Consider the following 17,609-nt stretch of genomic DNA (forward strand, 5'->3'; position numbering starts at 1 on the left):
ATAGGAGTCCAACAAGATAAACAAGTAGTCATGAAAGAAAGTTAAATCAGCAGTCGGCACCTAGAAACCTTCCATGATATGATGGTGTCCAGCAAAGACTACATGAGACTACAAACTGACATCAAGTTTCCACTCGTAATTTGCATGCAAACCTCCTGGATAAGGCAAGAAACATAACGACGCATATATCACAATGCCAAGCGGGGAGATTTAAGAGAGAAATCGAAATCAAGAATTGTGAAGAATCGCCATTGGGAAACTCACAAGTACCTGACATAGATGTCGATGGTTTTGCTGTTCCATGAACTGTTATGTGCCAACTAAACTATTTCTTACCACCACCAGCCTGGAACTCTTGTTAGTTGCTGCTTTGGCAATATATTCAGGGGTTTCCTGTTGCATGGATGACAATAATATACACATTGTATAAGTGACATATACGTATCGTAAAATGAACACTAAAATGCAATTTGCCAGACAAGAAGTACCAATCTCATTCTAACATAGAGAGAAAACTTCATCCATCTAATAAAAATTTATACAAATCTCTTCCAAAATTGCAGTACCATAAGACATGACCCGTTTTTTAGGAAAGGAAAGCATCAACTTGCTTCCAACAATGGGCAAAAACAGCATCTCCAAGTCAGGACTTGCTCAATAAATAGGGTTCTTACATCCACCATCATTTAGCTCCATGTCGGGAGGCAGACAACTCTCAATGGCTGTTTGAAGTTCCTCAAACCCAGGACCACGGTTGGCATTTTAAAGTTGCCAAGGAACCTGTGCTGGAGATTTACAGAGACTTGTGTAGAGCATGTTTTAGGCTTGAACGCCAGATTGGGGGATTGAAGTGTGCATTTGCTTTCCTGTCATCCATTGCAATTATGGTTGTTAATCAGGCCGAAATTCTAAACAGATCCGTATAAGCACGCTGGTGCTTTTGTTTATCTAATTGATTTCATGAATAGAATGATGCAACACCATTAGTACATCTGTAAAGTTATATGAGACTAATCGGGCATAAGCAGCAGGGGCATGGCAACACACTACCGTTGATTTACAACACTACCACCAACAGTTTAAAAATGATCACAAAGATCTAAAAATTTGTGCATTGCTAGGGCAATCAATGGCTTATGAAGTGAGTTAAAGGGAGTACTATTCATCCATCAAAAGTTGCATCTGAAGACATCTCTTTGCTAGAGCAATGTGTGACATTACACCTTCACATACATTAAAAGAAGGTAAATTCTAGGTGCTCAGTACTCAAATATATCAAGATGACATACCTTCCTCTTAGCAGGTATAGATAGATTCTTAGCTGGCTTAAAGAAGTATTCTAATCTGTAGAAAATAAATGAGGAATCATCGGATGAAAGAAAGTGCATTTTGGAAGTCACTTTCATTTATTCACGCTTTAGTTACCGGCCTTGTGATGACTCATCCTTAGCTTCCTTAATCTTCTCTATCGTCTGCTACACATGGTAAAACAACATTGAAAACATGTATGCTCTCTCCTCCAGAGGAAAAGAAGCAACTTCCTCGAGTAGGCAACTGACCAACACATTACTGAAGATAGAAGCCATACGTTTGTCACTCTGTCAATGTTGAACCCATTCTCATTCACTAGAAAGGACATTAAGCCCTTGAAAGGGAAAGAACAATCAATTTGGAAATGAGTCAAGAATTCAAAAGTGAAATGTTGCAAGTAAATCCCAACATGAAAATGGCCCACTTCGTCATTTGGAGCAGTCCATTTTATCTCAGGTTGTTCTTCCGTAGAAACTATTGGTTCCTTAAAAAGCAGTCGAGCTTCGCCATAGGGCCAATTATCGGGTATCTGATACCTATTCAAAAAACAAGCAAACATTTCCTTAAGAAGGATAACTGAACTGAATAAAGACTTCCAAGTAATGCAAAGAACCTCCGAGTCTTAAGGATAGAGAAACGAATTTTGTTCAAGTGAGAGTGAAAGAATAGACAAAGCAGACATCATAATAGACAAAAGTATTATAGTAAATCAACACATGAAGTAGCATGGTTGATGCACTGATTGCCAGCCCAAATCTATTGGTGGCAAATGATCTTTCAGTTTCAAAGTGTTGATCAAATATTTCCGCTCCAGCTGAGTTTGAGAGATAATTCTTTTAAGTGAAGGAATCAGCAGCCAAGACAATTACAGTGAGAAACTTTGCTGCCTTATTTTGCTTACAAGTCGGGGGACAAGATAAGAGAATAAGAAGCACCTTTGCTTGTTTATGTTCTCTAGTATGTTTTCTATGGAACCATGTTGACGGATGAGCTTAAGAGCAGTCAGCCCTCCAATACCTGATAAATTCATTCCAAAGTAAAGCCACTGAAATCATCAATCTAAAACATATGAGAGGGCAGAATGATATACAATAGCATAAAACAGTTAACAGAGCACCGCAATAATATCACGTCTACCTCGAATGCTTTCATAATAGTCACATCCAGAGAGAATGCAAGGGTCAATGAATTGATCCATATCCAGATTCATCTCCTCCAAGATCTAAAAGTCATGAAAGTGAGGAAAAAAAAATTTAAGCAATCGCAATGAATAAACTTTTCTAAGTACCCTGGAAATTTCAAATTCCATGACTGGAACTTTTCTTGAGCTGGGATCCATAAAATGGCGAAGAAATCTAGGAGCTCCAAAAGTAAGGGAATCCATATCTTCAGAAGCAACTGCATAAACCTGAAAAACAAAAATTACATCTAAAACACCATTCGTGATAGATGAATTCTGGTTACCGCACAACAATTAAGCAATGATAGGAATTCAAAGTCAGCGAAAATTCCTTGGACAAAGATGATTTAGTAAAGAACGTACCAAATGTAAAAGACTACGCAGAAGAAGACATTAGACAAGTGTAAAAGTATAAGTTCAGTGGATCCCGTAAAAACTTCTTTCGAGGAAACAAGTGCCTATGCCGAAGAAGACATTAGACAAGTGAACAAGCATAAGTTCAGTGAACAAGGAAATTAAATCATGGAAACAAGATGGTAATTTACATAGAGTTAAACGATTGGTTATCATGGGAAACAATGAACTATCCTAAATCAGAAGACGATCAAACAGGAAGATACTTGCCTTTCCAGCTTTGCAAAGTGCAGCACATTGTGCCTCTGCTTCTGAAGGAGCCTAACATACAAAAACTGAATTTGATATCTAAACTTTTTGTTAGAAATAAAAAAAAGAACAAACTTTTCAGACAGAATAGTAACCTCAACTAGTGGGACACCCATAAATCTTTGTAGTCTTTTGCAATCTTCATTGTGCTGTTGTGTCACCTGCAAGGGTATCAAAGTCATGTACCACAAGTCCACACACACCCAGTTAGCTATGTAGATAGGTTTTTCTGGAAAACAAAGACAAAATCAAACTTCACATAGAACAGGACAAAAACATCGCACTGTAAGGAAGTGATCAAAACAAAGACAAACCTTCACAGTTCTTTTACTGAATTTCTCTATGTCTTGCTTGTTCTGAGACTGCAGGCAATAAATGCAGCGTTCACTAAGCCTTTTTGTACTCTGTGCGTGAGAGAGAGAGAGAGAGAGAGAGAGAGAGAGAGAGAGAGAGAGAGATGCTCGTATACCGCAATGGCTAATGCCAACTCCTCAGAGGCATCTGCCCTCTTAAAAAAACTGCTCAGAGACTCATTAAAGGTAAGTAAACGTATTCATAGATACTTTAAAAAAACGAGAGAATAGAAGGCTACATAATAATAAAGTACCGTTTTGCAAGCTCTTGCTTCTTCAAATCAGGAGGTTGACCATCAAACACGTAGCTATCGTAACAAACAGTAAAGCGTAATTCAGAGAAAGATGAGCTTCATTCTTCTTAGCATTCTATCCCAATGAAAACAGAGGAGGTAAAGACGAGTATTTTACACTGGCTGTATCCCCGCTTCCAACAACCTAATCGTCCAGTAAAGCATGCCTTGCAGATGACTACACGAGAAGACAAATAAAAAAGCAGCTCAAAGTCAACACTTCCCAAGCATAAAGATCACATACATAAAACCGAGTCCAAGCAATAACATCTGAAGCATCAAAACAGAAACTTGAGCAAAGTGGATTTTCATTTCCACTAAGTATTCCGATGCCAGTAGCAGTACCTGGTGACTTGACCAGCCTCATTGGTGAGCATCTGAGTCCCCTTCCTCCCAACCACAATCTGATCCACCAATCAAAGTCCAAAAAAAACCACCAACACTCAAAATCCAAATCCCCACCAACACTGAAACGCGCAATCAATCACAGGCATCAATCCATAAAAAGAAAAGCACTTAACGAGGAACTGATAGATGCTCATGCTGGCATCGACGGCGATCCTCCGGCCGAAGTAGCTCTCCAGCTTCTGCTCCTTCATCGCCTTGGGGGCGTTGTCCGCCAGTAGCTTCATCAGTCCCTATCGAAATCAACGGACGACTCAATTAACAAACATATGAAAATGATCGGATTGAAGAAGACGGAGGTCGAGTTACCTTGATGCCCATTTTCGGAGAGAGAGGAAATTGCAGTGGGAATTGGGGATGAAATTGAATTCTAGGGTTCGAGCTGTTCTGATTCCCGCCTAATTTGGAGACTAGCGGCTTGCACGCATGGGGGTGAAGCGTGTAGGAGTCACGCGCATGTGTCGCGAGTGGGAGCATTTGTGGGTGCTTACGAATTGGGAGGAATTACAAAAAGGTTCGTGAATATTTTGATTTAACGTGTAATGTGATTTTCAAATTTTTAATTTGTTCGATTTGATCCTTGAATTATCGATGAATGTTCAATCCAGTTCATAAGTTGCTTGAAAATGTTCAATGCTGGTCTTCTGTTAATTCAAGAACTCGAAATTTACTGATGTGGTTTCTAGTACGTTCAATTTGAACGGTGGGACAAAAAGTTAATGGTGGATTATCCACGTAGAATATTCACATCAAATTATAAATAATAATCCATGTTCATCAAATAATGATGGACATGTTAATGCCTAAATTTTTTTCCTTGTTTTAAGCAATTGGATAGGAGGATGGAATGTTGACTTCTCACTATTAGAGATCCAACTCAACATATAATAATACACGTCACAAAATTACGTCTGATTTGTTGTTTGAGCAAACTGAAAGGACTACATTTACTAATAGTTCGAAGATCATATTAAATAAATTAAAAGTCCATAAACGACATTACACACAAGCCAAAGTTCATGAATCATTTGTTCCATTTTCCTTTTGATAGTCCCTTCAACCTTCGTGCGGCACATTACTAGACTTTGGTTATTTCTTTAGTACTAGTGATGAACTTTTGGACATAAAATTTCAAAATATCGGGGAGACTAAATTTACAGGCCTGAGGCTAAATAAACTTGTACTCGATATTATTTCTAATGAATTCTTATTACGTTGCCCCTTTTGTGCTTTATCGTGCTACGATTCATGTGACGAAGTATTTCATGTATTGCTTACTTTACTATCGTGATCCAGTTAATCAATCACTCGTGTCGATTGTGATGTTACCGATTTCATTAGCTACACATAATCTAGTGCGATATTGATAACATGTATCTCGCTTTATCAATGTGTTTAATATCCGAATTTCCGATAAATATAATAATTCAAGAGGAAGATATTGAATCGGTTCTTTCTATATGTGTTGTAGGTCCAAATGAATTAGCAACCGCTACGACACATTGTGAGAGCACCGTGTGATATGTACATATTGGATGTATGACTCGTGTGATATGCATAATCATACTCTTATGATCTCTCGAGATTTCCAAATTGTCAAACTTAAATCAGCAGCTGATACTATTAACTTCTCATTCCTTGTAATTGAGTGGATGGAAATGTTGAATTCACGTAGAGGTCGAAATCAATGAATTGATTGACAGGCATTCGAGTATTTGAAAGGCCTTTCATAATTCATCTTAGGTGCACTATTCTACCCATATGTTTGTAGGGAAGAGAAAATGGACAATAGTAATTCTTCATGTTTTAATTGAGATACTCGATGGATCAACCCATGTTGAATTCGAGATGTTCGACCGAAACGACCAAAATTGAATAACGGCCAAGAAGATGGTGGCGGCGATGTATTCATCGGAAATACATCGGACATGACGATGGCATGCTTGTTCAAAGTTCTTGAGACGTTACATTTTCTCTCTTATTTGTATCAATATCGTTGCTGTGCTTTAATCAACGAGTAACCCTAGGCATACTAAAATATCTTACCGAAGCCATGACGTGATGGTTTCGTATTGATTGTAAAAACAAGTGGGAGACGTGATCTGAATAATCGACAACAAGAACATAATTTCTCTCGCATCTGATTAATATTTCTCTTTTTCTGTTGTACGATTCTCACGAGGAGAGAGACAATCAATTAGAGCCTACCGAGCTGCTCGAGCTCGCGGTCGAAACGTTCATGTTACGAACAGGAGCATTAGTCATGCTCTTGCTCTTGCTCTTCCCCTCCAAGTGTGGTTTCGAACTACTCCATCCAGACTGCTGATGAGATGAATACCTTCTGTTACCTGCAACATCACCACCATTATACAGAACGTAAAAGGGTCACCATGGAAGTCTTCATCAACGAGACAGACATTGTTTTGCAACGCATGACTTTGCATGGAGAGACAGAGATCTTCACCTAAGGACAGCCAGTTGGAGCTATTCACCGAGCTTGAGCTCGAGACATCGAGCAACGAAACAGCCTTGGATTCGCGTGTGCTCGCGCACCGTCGATGGAGGTCTCGTCTGCTCTCGCTGTTTGATTGAGCAGGCTGCTGATTATCTCCAATGAGTATTGTCTTAGGGGGCGTCCCAGGGTTGAAGAAGTCGTACAACTTCACTGATCTCTTCATTCTTTGGTGTGACTCAAACCGTAGCCAAGACAGGGTATGAATAATTACAGACGGTCGACAAACATATATTAATTATCGACTAGAAAATGGTAAGTGTATATTTCTAATTATATGCATTTTCCTACGAATTCTTTCATTTTCAAGAAAATGTTTATTTTAACTTATTTCTCGACTGTCACTAAAGCAAACTCGACAGCAATTTTGACCTTAAATTTTCATAAAAAAAAGATTTCTTGAAAAGCACATGTGTGAATATACCATTATCTATAGATGTATGTACTTAAAAATTGATAAAATCGTAACTTACGTCCATTTATATTATCATCGAGCAATCCGTGAATCTTTCACTTTCCGAATTAGATTGCAAGATAAAATATCAAGTATTTCACGAATGATCTTTTCGATTTTATAACAACTTAAGCTCACATTCCCAAAATGGTTCAAATCTTGACACATTATTCTTTACTAATTTAATTTTTTTTCACTATTCTTCCGGGCCTGTGCTATATTTTTAGTAAAGAATTATGAATTACGTTGCTACAAGAAAAGTAAGAAAATTATATTTAAAATAGTAGAGATAAGAATTGATTCTTGTAGAACAAAATCCATTCCTTGCTTAAAACAAACCAGCAAAACAGCACGAACATAGTGCAAATATATTCAAATGAGTAAACAAATCGATAATAATTAAAATTTGATCTACTTTGGGGAAAAGAACGGATTCAATTTGTAATAAAATCGAAAAGATCTATCAATTCAATTTCACAAATTGATACCGAAGTGTTTGTATACTTATTAAAAGTGATTCTGGATTAGTCTGATAGCAATTTTCACAGTTATAAATTTTTCTATTACACTCTTATTTTCTGGGTTCCAACTAGGAGTACGTTAGCTGACCAAAAAAAAAAAACTAGGAGTACATTATTTCGCGGACAATCAATGGTTGGAAAATATTTGTATATTTATTTGTATCGCTTCGAAAAATTAATGCACAGAAAATATTTTCATTATCAACCACATTCTACGTTTGAACATTTTCGTTGATGATGAAGATATATTTCGTTAATTTATTTTTGTAAGTGATATAGACGATCAATTTCTAGAGAAAATTTTCCAAATTGGTGATCTTCCGCGAAACAAATGCTCATGTAGAAAAACTTATCAAATTAATAGTTAGCTAAACATAAAAGAGGAACAATAATGACTCTAAATTCAAAATTAACCGTCGCACAAATTTCAGAGTCATTATTTATATAATAAATTATATCGATAATCACATATCTTAAATATAAATTTGTATTTATTAATATAGATCTTCATTAAATTCTTATTGAAAACAATATTGGTTTAAACTTGAAATTTTCAACTACGAACTGACCACGTATTTACAATCACATATTTGTAATTTTTTTTTTGTGTTGGACGATCATTAATATTTGAGATAGGAGACCAATGTGTGTTGATTATATTGAAAAAATATCAAATTAAACAGTCACTGCTCCAAAAGTAGGCATTCGACTTCACTCCTGCAAAGCAATTACAATTTGGTGATGCTCCCAGATAGCTTCTAATTGTCTGTGCAAAGACTCTGAGTCTAGGACTTACATAATACCTCAATCGCATCTGTTCCACCTTCTCTGTCTTGTTTGACTGGCCTTAGGGCACTTTACAATTGAACTTTTGGACGCGTTTAACAAAACTCCTTCCAAGCTTAGAGGCACTAGTGCATCTAGAGCTGCTAGAAATCCGACGCGCTGGAAACATCTCTTTACCTATATTTAAGTTGGATGTTTAACCCAACTGAGATGGTTTCCGCATGTCATCGTCCAATTTTGGCACAGAAAGCCAAAGTGATTTCAAACCTTTCATTATTGGAAGAACTTATCATTGATGTAGATCCAAATACTTGATGGCTACGCTCTCAGATCTCCCTATCTACACCGCCAAGTTCTTCCCTGCCTCCTCTTGTGGCTTCCTCACCTCCTTCCCTAAGGTACTCACTCATTTTATTTTCTTTTTTTAATTAATTTTGTAGCATCTTTTTCATTTTTTTTTATTTCATCAATTTTTGTCTTTTTCATGCATGTTGAACGTGCATTCTTCTTGTTATGGGAAAATTTGAAGTTGGAAAGGTGATTGCTTTTTTATACGTCATAGTAGGTATAGATCAAGTCGGGTGGCTGTCGATATTGTGAGCAGTGTCGATGGGATGATATTCTCACTCGCCTCCCTCGAAACGTGCCTCACCATCATTGACCACAGCCACACGAAGCTCATGCGGGCGATGGACATGTGCATCTCTCTCTATTCTCTTGACACCTAATTTTCCTTCAAAGGTTTCTTATTCATCTCATAAGAAAATTAGAGATTGAACTCGTCCATATACAAAGAGGTGGACCCCTAAACAATAACATCAATGTTACATCGTGTTGCATTCTCATTCTTCACTGCATTCTTCTATATATAGAAATTAGAGATAATTTTGTTTAGGCATTGCGTGTCTGCATTGAATATAAACCTAAGCGATTTTGTGAATTTCTTTCAAATTGGGCTCTTAACTCATTGAATTCTTAAAATTCTCCCATTTTACCCGGCCCCACTTTGTAGTTGGGCCACACTCTCTTTTCCTAGGCCTCGTCAAAATTTCCTTATGTCGTGCATGTGTCTTGAGTGTGTCGTGCATGTGCCTTAAGTGTGTCATGAATTGGCGTACATATACCGTGCACATGTTGTGCACAAGCCATGCATGTGCTGTATATGTTTAATACACATTTTCTAGAAGGACTCCTCGCCAAGGATTAAAGAGAGCTTTCCATACTTATGGTTAGAGAGCACGTTGGTTTGACACCGTTGGTTGATAAAGTGGGAAAGACTTTTAGGAAGAAGGATAGTGAAGGATGGATAGAGGACTTCAGTTAATGAAGAGTTAGAATGCTGTATTGTACAACTCAATACAGAAAGAATAATATGATGACAAAGCTCTTGGTAAAACCTTAGTACACGTTGCATTACTCTCAAACTTCTGTGAAAATCGAGTTTGAATTTTAATTGTGTTGATGCAACTAGTAAAGTTAAGAAACTTCCTTTTGGTTCATGACCATGTAATTTTCCGAAGCGCAGAACCAGATTGCTAACTATGCTTGTTCAAAAGCCGTGGTGCGCTAAAACCATGAATACCTAAAAACAATTTGAATCACGGAGCATAGTAGCCTAATCGTGAAGGCACTTCCTATTTATTTGCGAAGTCCCAAGAGTGCTCTTCACGCTGGAATGTCATTAGAGCTACTATGACCAACTCGCTCCTCCCAAAGTCTCGACTCCAGAGACCTCTCTAGGATCGAGAGACTTCATTTAAGTAGTCATGATTCAAACTAAATACCCTACAATGGTGTGAAACTCTCATGTTAACATACGAGAATTAAAAATTGTCCAAAAAGTCAAAAAATTATTGCACTTTTACCAATTCAGTCTCAAACATTTCAATTTTGCCAATTGAATCCTAAATCTTTTTACATTTTGCCAATTAAGTTCATTTGGTCAATTTTAATCGTAAATTGCTGACATGGATGTTAGTAGTGCCCCGTAGGACTGTCGGCGCTGACTTGGACAATTTTTCATAATATTTTTATAACTTTTTATTATTTTCTTTTCTTCTTTCTTTCTTTTTCTTTCTTTCTTTTCCTGTTTTTTTTTTATCAAGTCTGGCAAGGGTCACTAACCAGCCCTCGCCGGTTGTAGGCGAGGGTCTAGCCCTCGCCTAGATCTAGCGAGGGCCACAAAGCCCTCACCTGCAGCAGGCCATGCGATGTAAAATAATTAAAAGAAAGAAAAAGCAAAAAGAAAAGAAAAAAAGAAGAAAAATAATAAAAAGATTCAAAAAATATTAAAATTATCCACGTCAATGCCGACTATGCCACGTAAGACGACATCGTCCATGTTAGCAATTTCCAACTAAAATTGGTCAGATAGATTTAATTGGCAAAATGTGAAAATATTTAGGACTTAATTAGCAAAATTGAAAGATTTATTACTGAATTGACAAAAATGCAACATGTTTATGATTTTTTGGATAATTTTCCCCTAGGATCGAGAGACCTCATTTAAGTTGTAGTCATGATTCAAACTGAATACCCTGCAAGGGTGTGAAACTCTCATGATAACATACAAGAAGGGGTTGTTACTAGTCGTTGCCTCTTATTATTCTTTTATTGGAAAAAAGAACGAAACTCTTCGACGAACAAAGAGATTGCGCAGGTGGGTAAACGCAACTACATGTGGAAAAAGTGAGGAATGGGAGGAACTCTATCCCAACCCCAAAGCAATTCTCTTTAGGATTTGACAAAAGTTATAGAGCATTCTTTTTTGGAGGACAAAAAGGTTGAGGGAGCGGGGGGATTGATCTACAAAATAAAGCTAAAAGTTGATAAGAGGAGTGGAAGGTGGGGTTTCATGCATGTTACCATGCGTGGGAAGGTCCCAAATTATTGGATTTAATTGAAAAATGATGGGTCGAAGCAAAGAACATGAAGTAGGGATGCACCATAGGATAAAGATAACAGTTGCACACAAATTTCATTTCTATCCGGCCAAATCCAAAAAGGAAAAAGAAGACCAAAAGGAAAGTCTCTCAATTTTTTTTTAGTTCAATCAATTTACTCATTTGAGATCAAACACATTATCTAAAAGTGCATCGCAACCTCTCATCCATTGTCTCGAACAAGGTGTCGTAATTTCGAGAGCCTAAATTTAATCAAATACAGAAATCAGAACAGATCATACTTTCTTTGAGTAAAAAGGGTATGGGAATATCCCGAAATATCGACTTGGATAATTGCTTGAGAAATGAGATGCAAGAAACTCTAACTCTATTTGGGACATTGGGAAGAACGAGGGGAATGAAAATTTGGGTGGAAAATGACTGAAAGATTTTAAAGTAAGGGGCATCTTCTCTACATTGTCATCTCCCGAGTGTCTTCGAAACGTAGTTAGCACCTAATAAGAATTTGTCGTATCACTTCGAATCAATCGGCAGGTCACTGTTCTTTATATCCATATCCACAGCATGATTCACTTTCTTTTCAAGCAAGGGTCACCCTAATAAGCTATTGAAATCTAGAAGCTATCTCCTCGTAGCATGAAGTTAAAGAGGCCATATGTACATTTCAATTCTTCATTTACTATGATGTGACTAAAATAGTTGAGATCGAAAGACACCCAGGCCCATCCCTTTCAAAGCTGAGAGCGACGGGGCTCATGCGTTTGATGTACTTCCATTGGAGATGGAGATTGACATAATCTCCTAATCAACTTTCTCTATAAGGGAAAATGAAACATTGTTTTAGGCCTAATAAAGTTGACAACGACAATAATTGTTCCATTGAACTTCTCAAGAGCGCTGTACGATACTTTCAACATCAGATTACGTCTGTTTCTCTTATCAAAATAGGCAGATCATCCATGTCAAGACCGAAAAAAATCCTTGGCAAAACCACTTCCTCTCGACCTAGCTCGAAGAGTTCACTACATATTGAATCAAAACATGAGATCTCGCATTTCTTAAGCACAAACTTTCAAATTTTTATCTCACTAGCTTAACTAATCAAACCCTAAAGCCAAGTGATCATAGTCCGTTACAAGTTTAGCAGGTGTTACGCGAGTATCTCTTTTAGTACATCCCGATCCATGTCGAATGAGAAAGATCTCGACACATCCCCTCTTTAAATTTAATTTTTAAAGGATGGGACACAAGATCCAATCATCTCCCGACTTCTTGTAAATCAAGCAGCTCGAACAATCAAAACAAATTATTGGCCGCTCCATTCTGACATATATTGGAGCCAGGTTTGCACAACTATTACGTATCTTCGCAAACTCTATACTTTACCAAAGAGGACAAGCGCCGAGGTTTTTAGCAATTAGGTCCTCTATAGAACATAGATGCATGTTGCACATCCATGTAACATTTCTCCGACATTGAAACTACATAACCTAACACTTTCCTATCTCCATGGCCCCCCTTCAAGCCCCTTTACAAGCTACAAATCCACGACTTTTATATGCCAACAAGTAGAGAATTGGATAAGATCACTCAGGTACAAGCTTTCAGGCTATCATTCAGTACAAGCCAGTGTAATTTCACTTTTTTTGCATCATACATGTGATCATGAAACAAGATGATTACTCAACATCATCTGTTGATCTTAAAACACACTTTATAAATGGCAAATAATTGAGTGGACTCACAACCTCCAGCGATTGTTTCAAAGCCATTTGTCCTATGCTGCGTTCTCTCTCTCTCTCTCTCTCTCTCTCTCTCTCTCTCTCTCTCTCTCTCTCTCTCTCTCTCACACACACACACACACACACACACACTCACACACACATATATAAACATACATGGACGATAAATTATAGCTAATTGGCAATAAGTTACATGTAATTAGTGGAGAGAACAATGAGAAAAGAATCAAAGATCTACTGCTAAGTGATGACTACTCAATTTCTTGTCGAGTTCGAGAATCACAATAGCATCAGGATATATCAGAGCTGTATTATTTCCTTGCGATATGCTGATGGGACCAATGAAAATTTTCGTCCCATCGCTTTGTTTCGAGGAGATACAAATGATGAGTTGGGCGCTAAGGTTTATACTTTATTCATTCTTATTAGGTCATTTCCATAAGAAACTCATGACCCGAGCAACGTTGAAGAACGACGCGAATGAAAATTTAGCGTTATATAAATTACTCTATAATTGCTTTACTTCTCAATAGCTAGAAGATAGCGTATTTTATCGAATCATTTCAATCATTCAAAATCAACCAATCTGAGAATCCTTCGCTTTTCGAATGTGAATTACCACATATTAACCAAAACGTGTAGAAATCATTTCAAAAGCCAAGGAATCCGACTCTCACTCAATTTAAGGAGACCTTTTGTATTTCATGAAACTATCTTCATCAATTAGCATGCAAAGCATATTTGTAGCAGCTAATAAGCATGCCTGCATACGGCCAGCAAAATTCTTAATCCATCGCCTGCCAGCCAAATCTAAGACATTCCATTCAATAAAATTGTCACAATCTTGTCGACTATATTGTATACATATGATGGACTCCCCAATCTCACACGACCAATGGTCCAATGAAATTAACTGAGGGGGAAAAAAGGGTCTTTTGACATATACAAGTTAGAGAGAGAGAGAGAGAGAACAAAAATGAGGACAGATTGGCGATCAATTTAAAGCGTTAACGTTATATACAAAGCCTTTGATCCACTATATGTTCTTTGCCCACCAACTTGCTAATAGCATCACCCCTCTCTCTCAAGCTTTCTCTCCCTAGCTAAGCTTCAAAGCCCTGAAGTCTCCACCATGGTTAGCTACAATTCTCCTGTCAACCCTCTCTCGCTCGCTCTCTCTCTCTCTCTCTTGCTCGCTCGCTCTTGTATGATGATCATTCGATGCCTTCATGCAGGAGGAGGGGAAAGCTATAACCAAGATGAGCTACGACTCTCCAGGCTCATGGAAGAAAGGAAAAGGAGGATTCCGAGCGTCCGGATTCATTTTCGGTAATTACAATCGATGCGTTTAACTCCGTTCATAATATCCCTACTAAAAAATCTGAGATTTTATTGGACCTGCTATGTTATTGATACAAGTGCAGCCAAGTATCAACCATCTTTTTATGTCGATATCAGCAGATGAAGTAAACATCTTCAGTTTTTCATCGTGTACTGGACTTGACGTGGTCACGTTCTTTTTTTTCACTCGACAGTGCAGTCGGGGCTCGACAACATGGGGTTCATCGCGAACCTGGTGACCTTGGTGCTATACTTCTACCAGGTGATGCACTTTGATGTGCCGACCGCTTCTAACACTCTGACCAACTTCTTGGGTTCAACCTTCTTGCTCACAATTGTTGGTGGCTTCATCTCCGATACCTACTTGAGCAGATTCTCGACCTGTCTTATTTTCGGAAGCCTCGAAGTTTTGGTATACTTATATTCTTCATTTGGGATGACCGTGACTTTTGATTTCAGCTATAACTCTAGGATTGGCTTTGATTCATGATTTAGTCTAGCTTAATGCCTTAATGCCTTGTGATTTGCGCTAAATTGCATGCAGGGTTTGGCAATGTTAACCATCGAGGCCCGCTCCCAGCATTTGCACCCAAACCCATGTGTTGGGAAATCAAGCTGCATCCACGGAGGGACAGCTATTTACTTCTATGCCACCCTCTGCGTCTTGGCCCTCGGCTATGGTGGCGTCCGTGGCGCGTTCCCCGCCCTCGGGGCAGACCAATTCGACCACAGGGACCCTACCGGGGCCAGCGCTCTCGCCACCTTCTTCAACTATCTCATCCTCAGTATTACGGCCGGTGCCACCATTGGGGTCACGGCCATTGTGTGGGTCAGCATGAACAAAGGTTGGCACTGGGGTTTCTTTATTGCGACAGTCGCTAGCTTTGTTGGCTTTGTTGTTTTGGCTATGGGAAAGCCGTTTTATCGCCTGCAGCGACCCGGAGAAAGCCCACTCCTCCGAATTTGGCAGGTAAAGTTATTGGGTTCCTTCCTTGAATTCAAGAAATCGTTACAAAGTGAAAGATTGGTGCTATGGGAGAAAGTTTGGCACGATCGGGATGCATGTGCACCCATTAATCTCGACTGATCAACCTATGTGTTGAGATCCACATGGGATTTGATCTGATGATTTAAAGTTACCGGAACCGGGTGCATGTGCAACACTTTTGGAATACGAAAGGTTAGTATATAACATGGGTTTGTACGATGTAGCAAACCGCGATAAGGTCTCTAATCACATGAGGAAAAAACTAGGTGCATCTGCCACTTTGGACACCGTCAGATCAAGCGAGATCCAGTGGGACACCTCTGCTTGGTCCAGCTAAATACTTGTCATAGATAGATATCCAAATAGGTCGAATTCAAGCCTACAATAAAATTTCGTCGCGTCATTCTTGTAAATCAATCTCTGTATATCTAGTCCTATGAAAAGGCAGATTATGGGACGGAACTCAGTATGTTAGTTTGTTGCTGTCAAAATCGGACAGGTTGTGCTTCTGGCCATCAAGAACCGGAAGTTGCCCCTACCGGAGAATTCAGCTGACTTGTATGAGATCAGTGACAAGGAGAGCAGTGTCTTAGCTGTGGCCAAAATCGCTCACACTGACCAATTCAGGTAAACGCGTTAAAACAACATTGATTGACGAATGTTAGATTTATTCGAACGCCCTTTTAGTGTTTGCCTCATCACTTTATAAATAATTATCGAGCCAAAGGCTCGGAATGTCGATCCATAGTTATTAATGCACATGACTGATTGATCCTATGTTTGGGAGAAGGCTCCTGGACAAAGCAGCAATCCTACCAAAAGAATCAATGCCGGAGCCATGGAAAGTGTGCACAGTGACCCAAGTTGAAGAGGTCAAAGTCCTGACCAGGATGCTTCCAATCTTGGCCAGCACCATCATCATGAACACATGCATGGCCCAACTCCAGACCTTCTCAGTCCAACAGGGCCGACTCATGAATCCGCACCTCGGGTCCCTCAACGTCCCGACGCCGTCCATCCCAGTCATTCCCCTCCTCTTCATGTCCATCCTCATCCCAATCTACGAGTTCGTATTCGTCCCCTTCGCCCGCAAGCTCACAGGCCACCCATCAGGCATCACGCAGCTCCAGCGTGTTGGGGTCGGCCTTGTCCTGTCCGTGATCTCCATGGCTGTCGCTGGGATCGTTGAGGTCAAGCGACGAGACGAGGCCAACAAGAACCCTTCCCACCACATCAGCCTCTTCTGGCTCTCTCTGCAGTATGGCATCTTCGGGATCGCTGACATGTTCACGCTAATCGGGCTGATGGAATTCTTCTACAGAGAGGCGCCGGTCGGGATGAGGTCACTCTCAACGTCGTTCACTTGGCTCTCACTGTCCTTCGGCTACTTCTTGAGCACCATCTTTGTGAACATCATCGATTCGGTCACCGAGAAGATCAGTCCTAGCAAGCAAGGATGGCTACATGGGCAGGACATCAACAAGAATAATGTCGATCTGTTCTACTGGTTCTTGGCCATCCTGAGCACGCTCAACTTCGGAGTATACCTGATCGCTGCCTATTGGTACAAGTACAAGACGGACGACCCTGACGAATCAGAGATGAAACTGGGGGCCTCGGATGGCATGCCTCTGGTTACGAACAATAAAGCAACGACCGACCTAACCACTCAGAACGACCGGTCCGTGGTGATTGATCCCGTTTCCTCTACTGCCGAGCCTGTCGCTAAAGATTATAATGCTGTGGAAAAAACAGGAGCTGCTGTTGAAGGAGATCATGTGAACTAGGTGCAAAGCACAATCAACTGGAAGATTGAGATTGGCATATTGTGAACAAGAGATTGTTCTCTACTTTGCCTTTATTTTTGGTTGTGCTTATGTTGCGCACGGTGTGCTGTTGATCAATCGATTGCGGGTTATTGGCACACACTTGGCTTGGATTCTGAAGTTAATGTTAATATTGTTTTCGGTTTCTACATAATAAAAAGCCGCTCACACAAATTCTGCGGTGTTTCTTCACTTTCATATTTCTAATTTGCCCTTCGCAATTGTGAAAGGACAAGTCTTTGGCAACTTTTTAATCTTTAATTTTACATAATTTTCATTCATTTCTCCGCTAATTTATACTGTCTTTCCACTTTCATAGTCCATCAACAAT

The 17,609-nt window shown here is 39.3% G+C and overlaps 2 protein-coding genes across 2 annotated transcripts; one reads left to right on the forward strand and one right to left on the reverse strand.

Annotated features, from left to right (window-relative positions):
- Nucleotides 1-1,126: 1,126 nt before the first annotated feature.
- Nucleotides 1,127-4,526, reverse strand: LOC115678195 (flap endonuclease 1-like). Its single transcript, XM_030601536.2, has 16 exons — nt 4,515-4,526; nt 4,322-4,438; nt 4,146-4,204; nt 3,919-3,978; nt 3,762-3,815; nt 3,624-3,672; nt 3,469-3,516; nt 3,250-3,315; nt 3,116-3,166; nt 2,600-2,719; nt 2,449-2,533; nt 2,247-2,328; nt 1,736-1,847; nt 1,589-1,645; nt 1,426-1,472; nt 1,127-1,344 (listed from the first exon to the last, which is right to left on the reverse strand). Exons 1-16 carry the CDS (start codon nt 4,524-4,526, stop codon nt 1,260-1,262), a joined length of 1,104 nt encoding a protein of 367 aa, XP_030457396.2. The 3' UTR covers nt 1,127-1,259.
- Nucleotides 4,527-8,792: 4,266 nt separating this feature from the next.
- LOC115678163 (protein NRT1/ PTR FAMILY 4.5-like) lies at nt 8,793-17,239 on the forward strand. Its single transcript, XM_030601492.2, has 6 exons — nt 8,793-8,876; nt 14,359-14,452; nt 14,659-14,876; nt 15,009-15,434; nt 15,952-16,079; nt 16,243-17,239. Exons 1-6 carry the CDS (start codon nt 8,793-8,795, stop codon nt 17,237-17,239), a joined length of 1,947 nt encoding a protein of 648 aa, XP_030457352.2.
- Nucleotides 17,240-17,609: the final 370 nt, after the last annotated feature.

Source organism: Syzygium oleosum, unplaced genomic scaffold (assembly GCF_021117445.2).
Source record: "Syzygium oleosum isolate NSW1041296 unplaced genomic scaffold, Sole_v2.1 Sole_v2.03, whole genome shotgun sequence".
NCBI lineage: Eukaryota > Viridiplantae > Streptophyta > Magnoliopsida > Myrtales > Myrtaceae > Syzygium > Syzygium oleosum.

What these genes read in the sequence shown, in the direction of transcription:
- LOC115678195 (XM_030601536.2), bottom strand. An exon ending in GAGGCTGGTCAAGTCACCAG is followed by an intron (nt 3,979 to 4,145) that starts GTACTGCTACTG and finishes CTTCTCGTGTAG; the next exon opens with TCATCTGCAAGGCATGCTTT. An exon ending in CTATTATGAAAGCATTCGAG is followed by an intron (nt 2,329 to 2,448) that starts GTAGACGTGATA and finishes TGAATTTATCAG; the next exon opens with GTATTGGAGGGCTGACTGCT.
- LOC115678163 (XM_030601492.2), top strand. Translation starts at nt 8,793, where the DNA reads ATGGCTACGCTCTCAGATCTCCCTATCTACACCGCCAAGTTCTTCCCT. An exon ending in TCCTCACCTCCTTCCCTAAG is followed by an intron (nt 8,877 to 14,358) that starts GTACTCACTCAT and finishes GCCTTCATGCAG; the next exon opens with GAGGAGGGGAAAGCTATAAC. An exon ending in AGCGTCCGGATTCATTTTCG is followed by an intron (nt 14,453 to 14,658) that starts GTAATTACAATC and finishes TTCACTCGACAG; the next exon opens with TGCAGTCGGGGCTCGACAAC.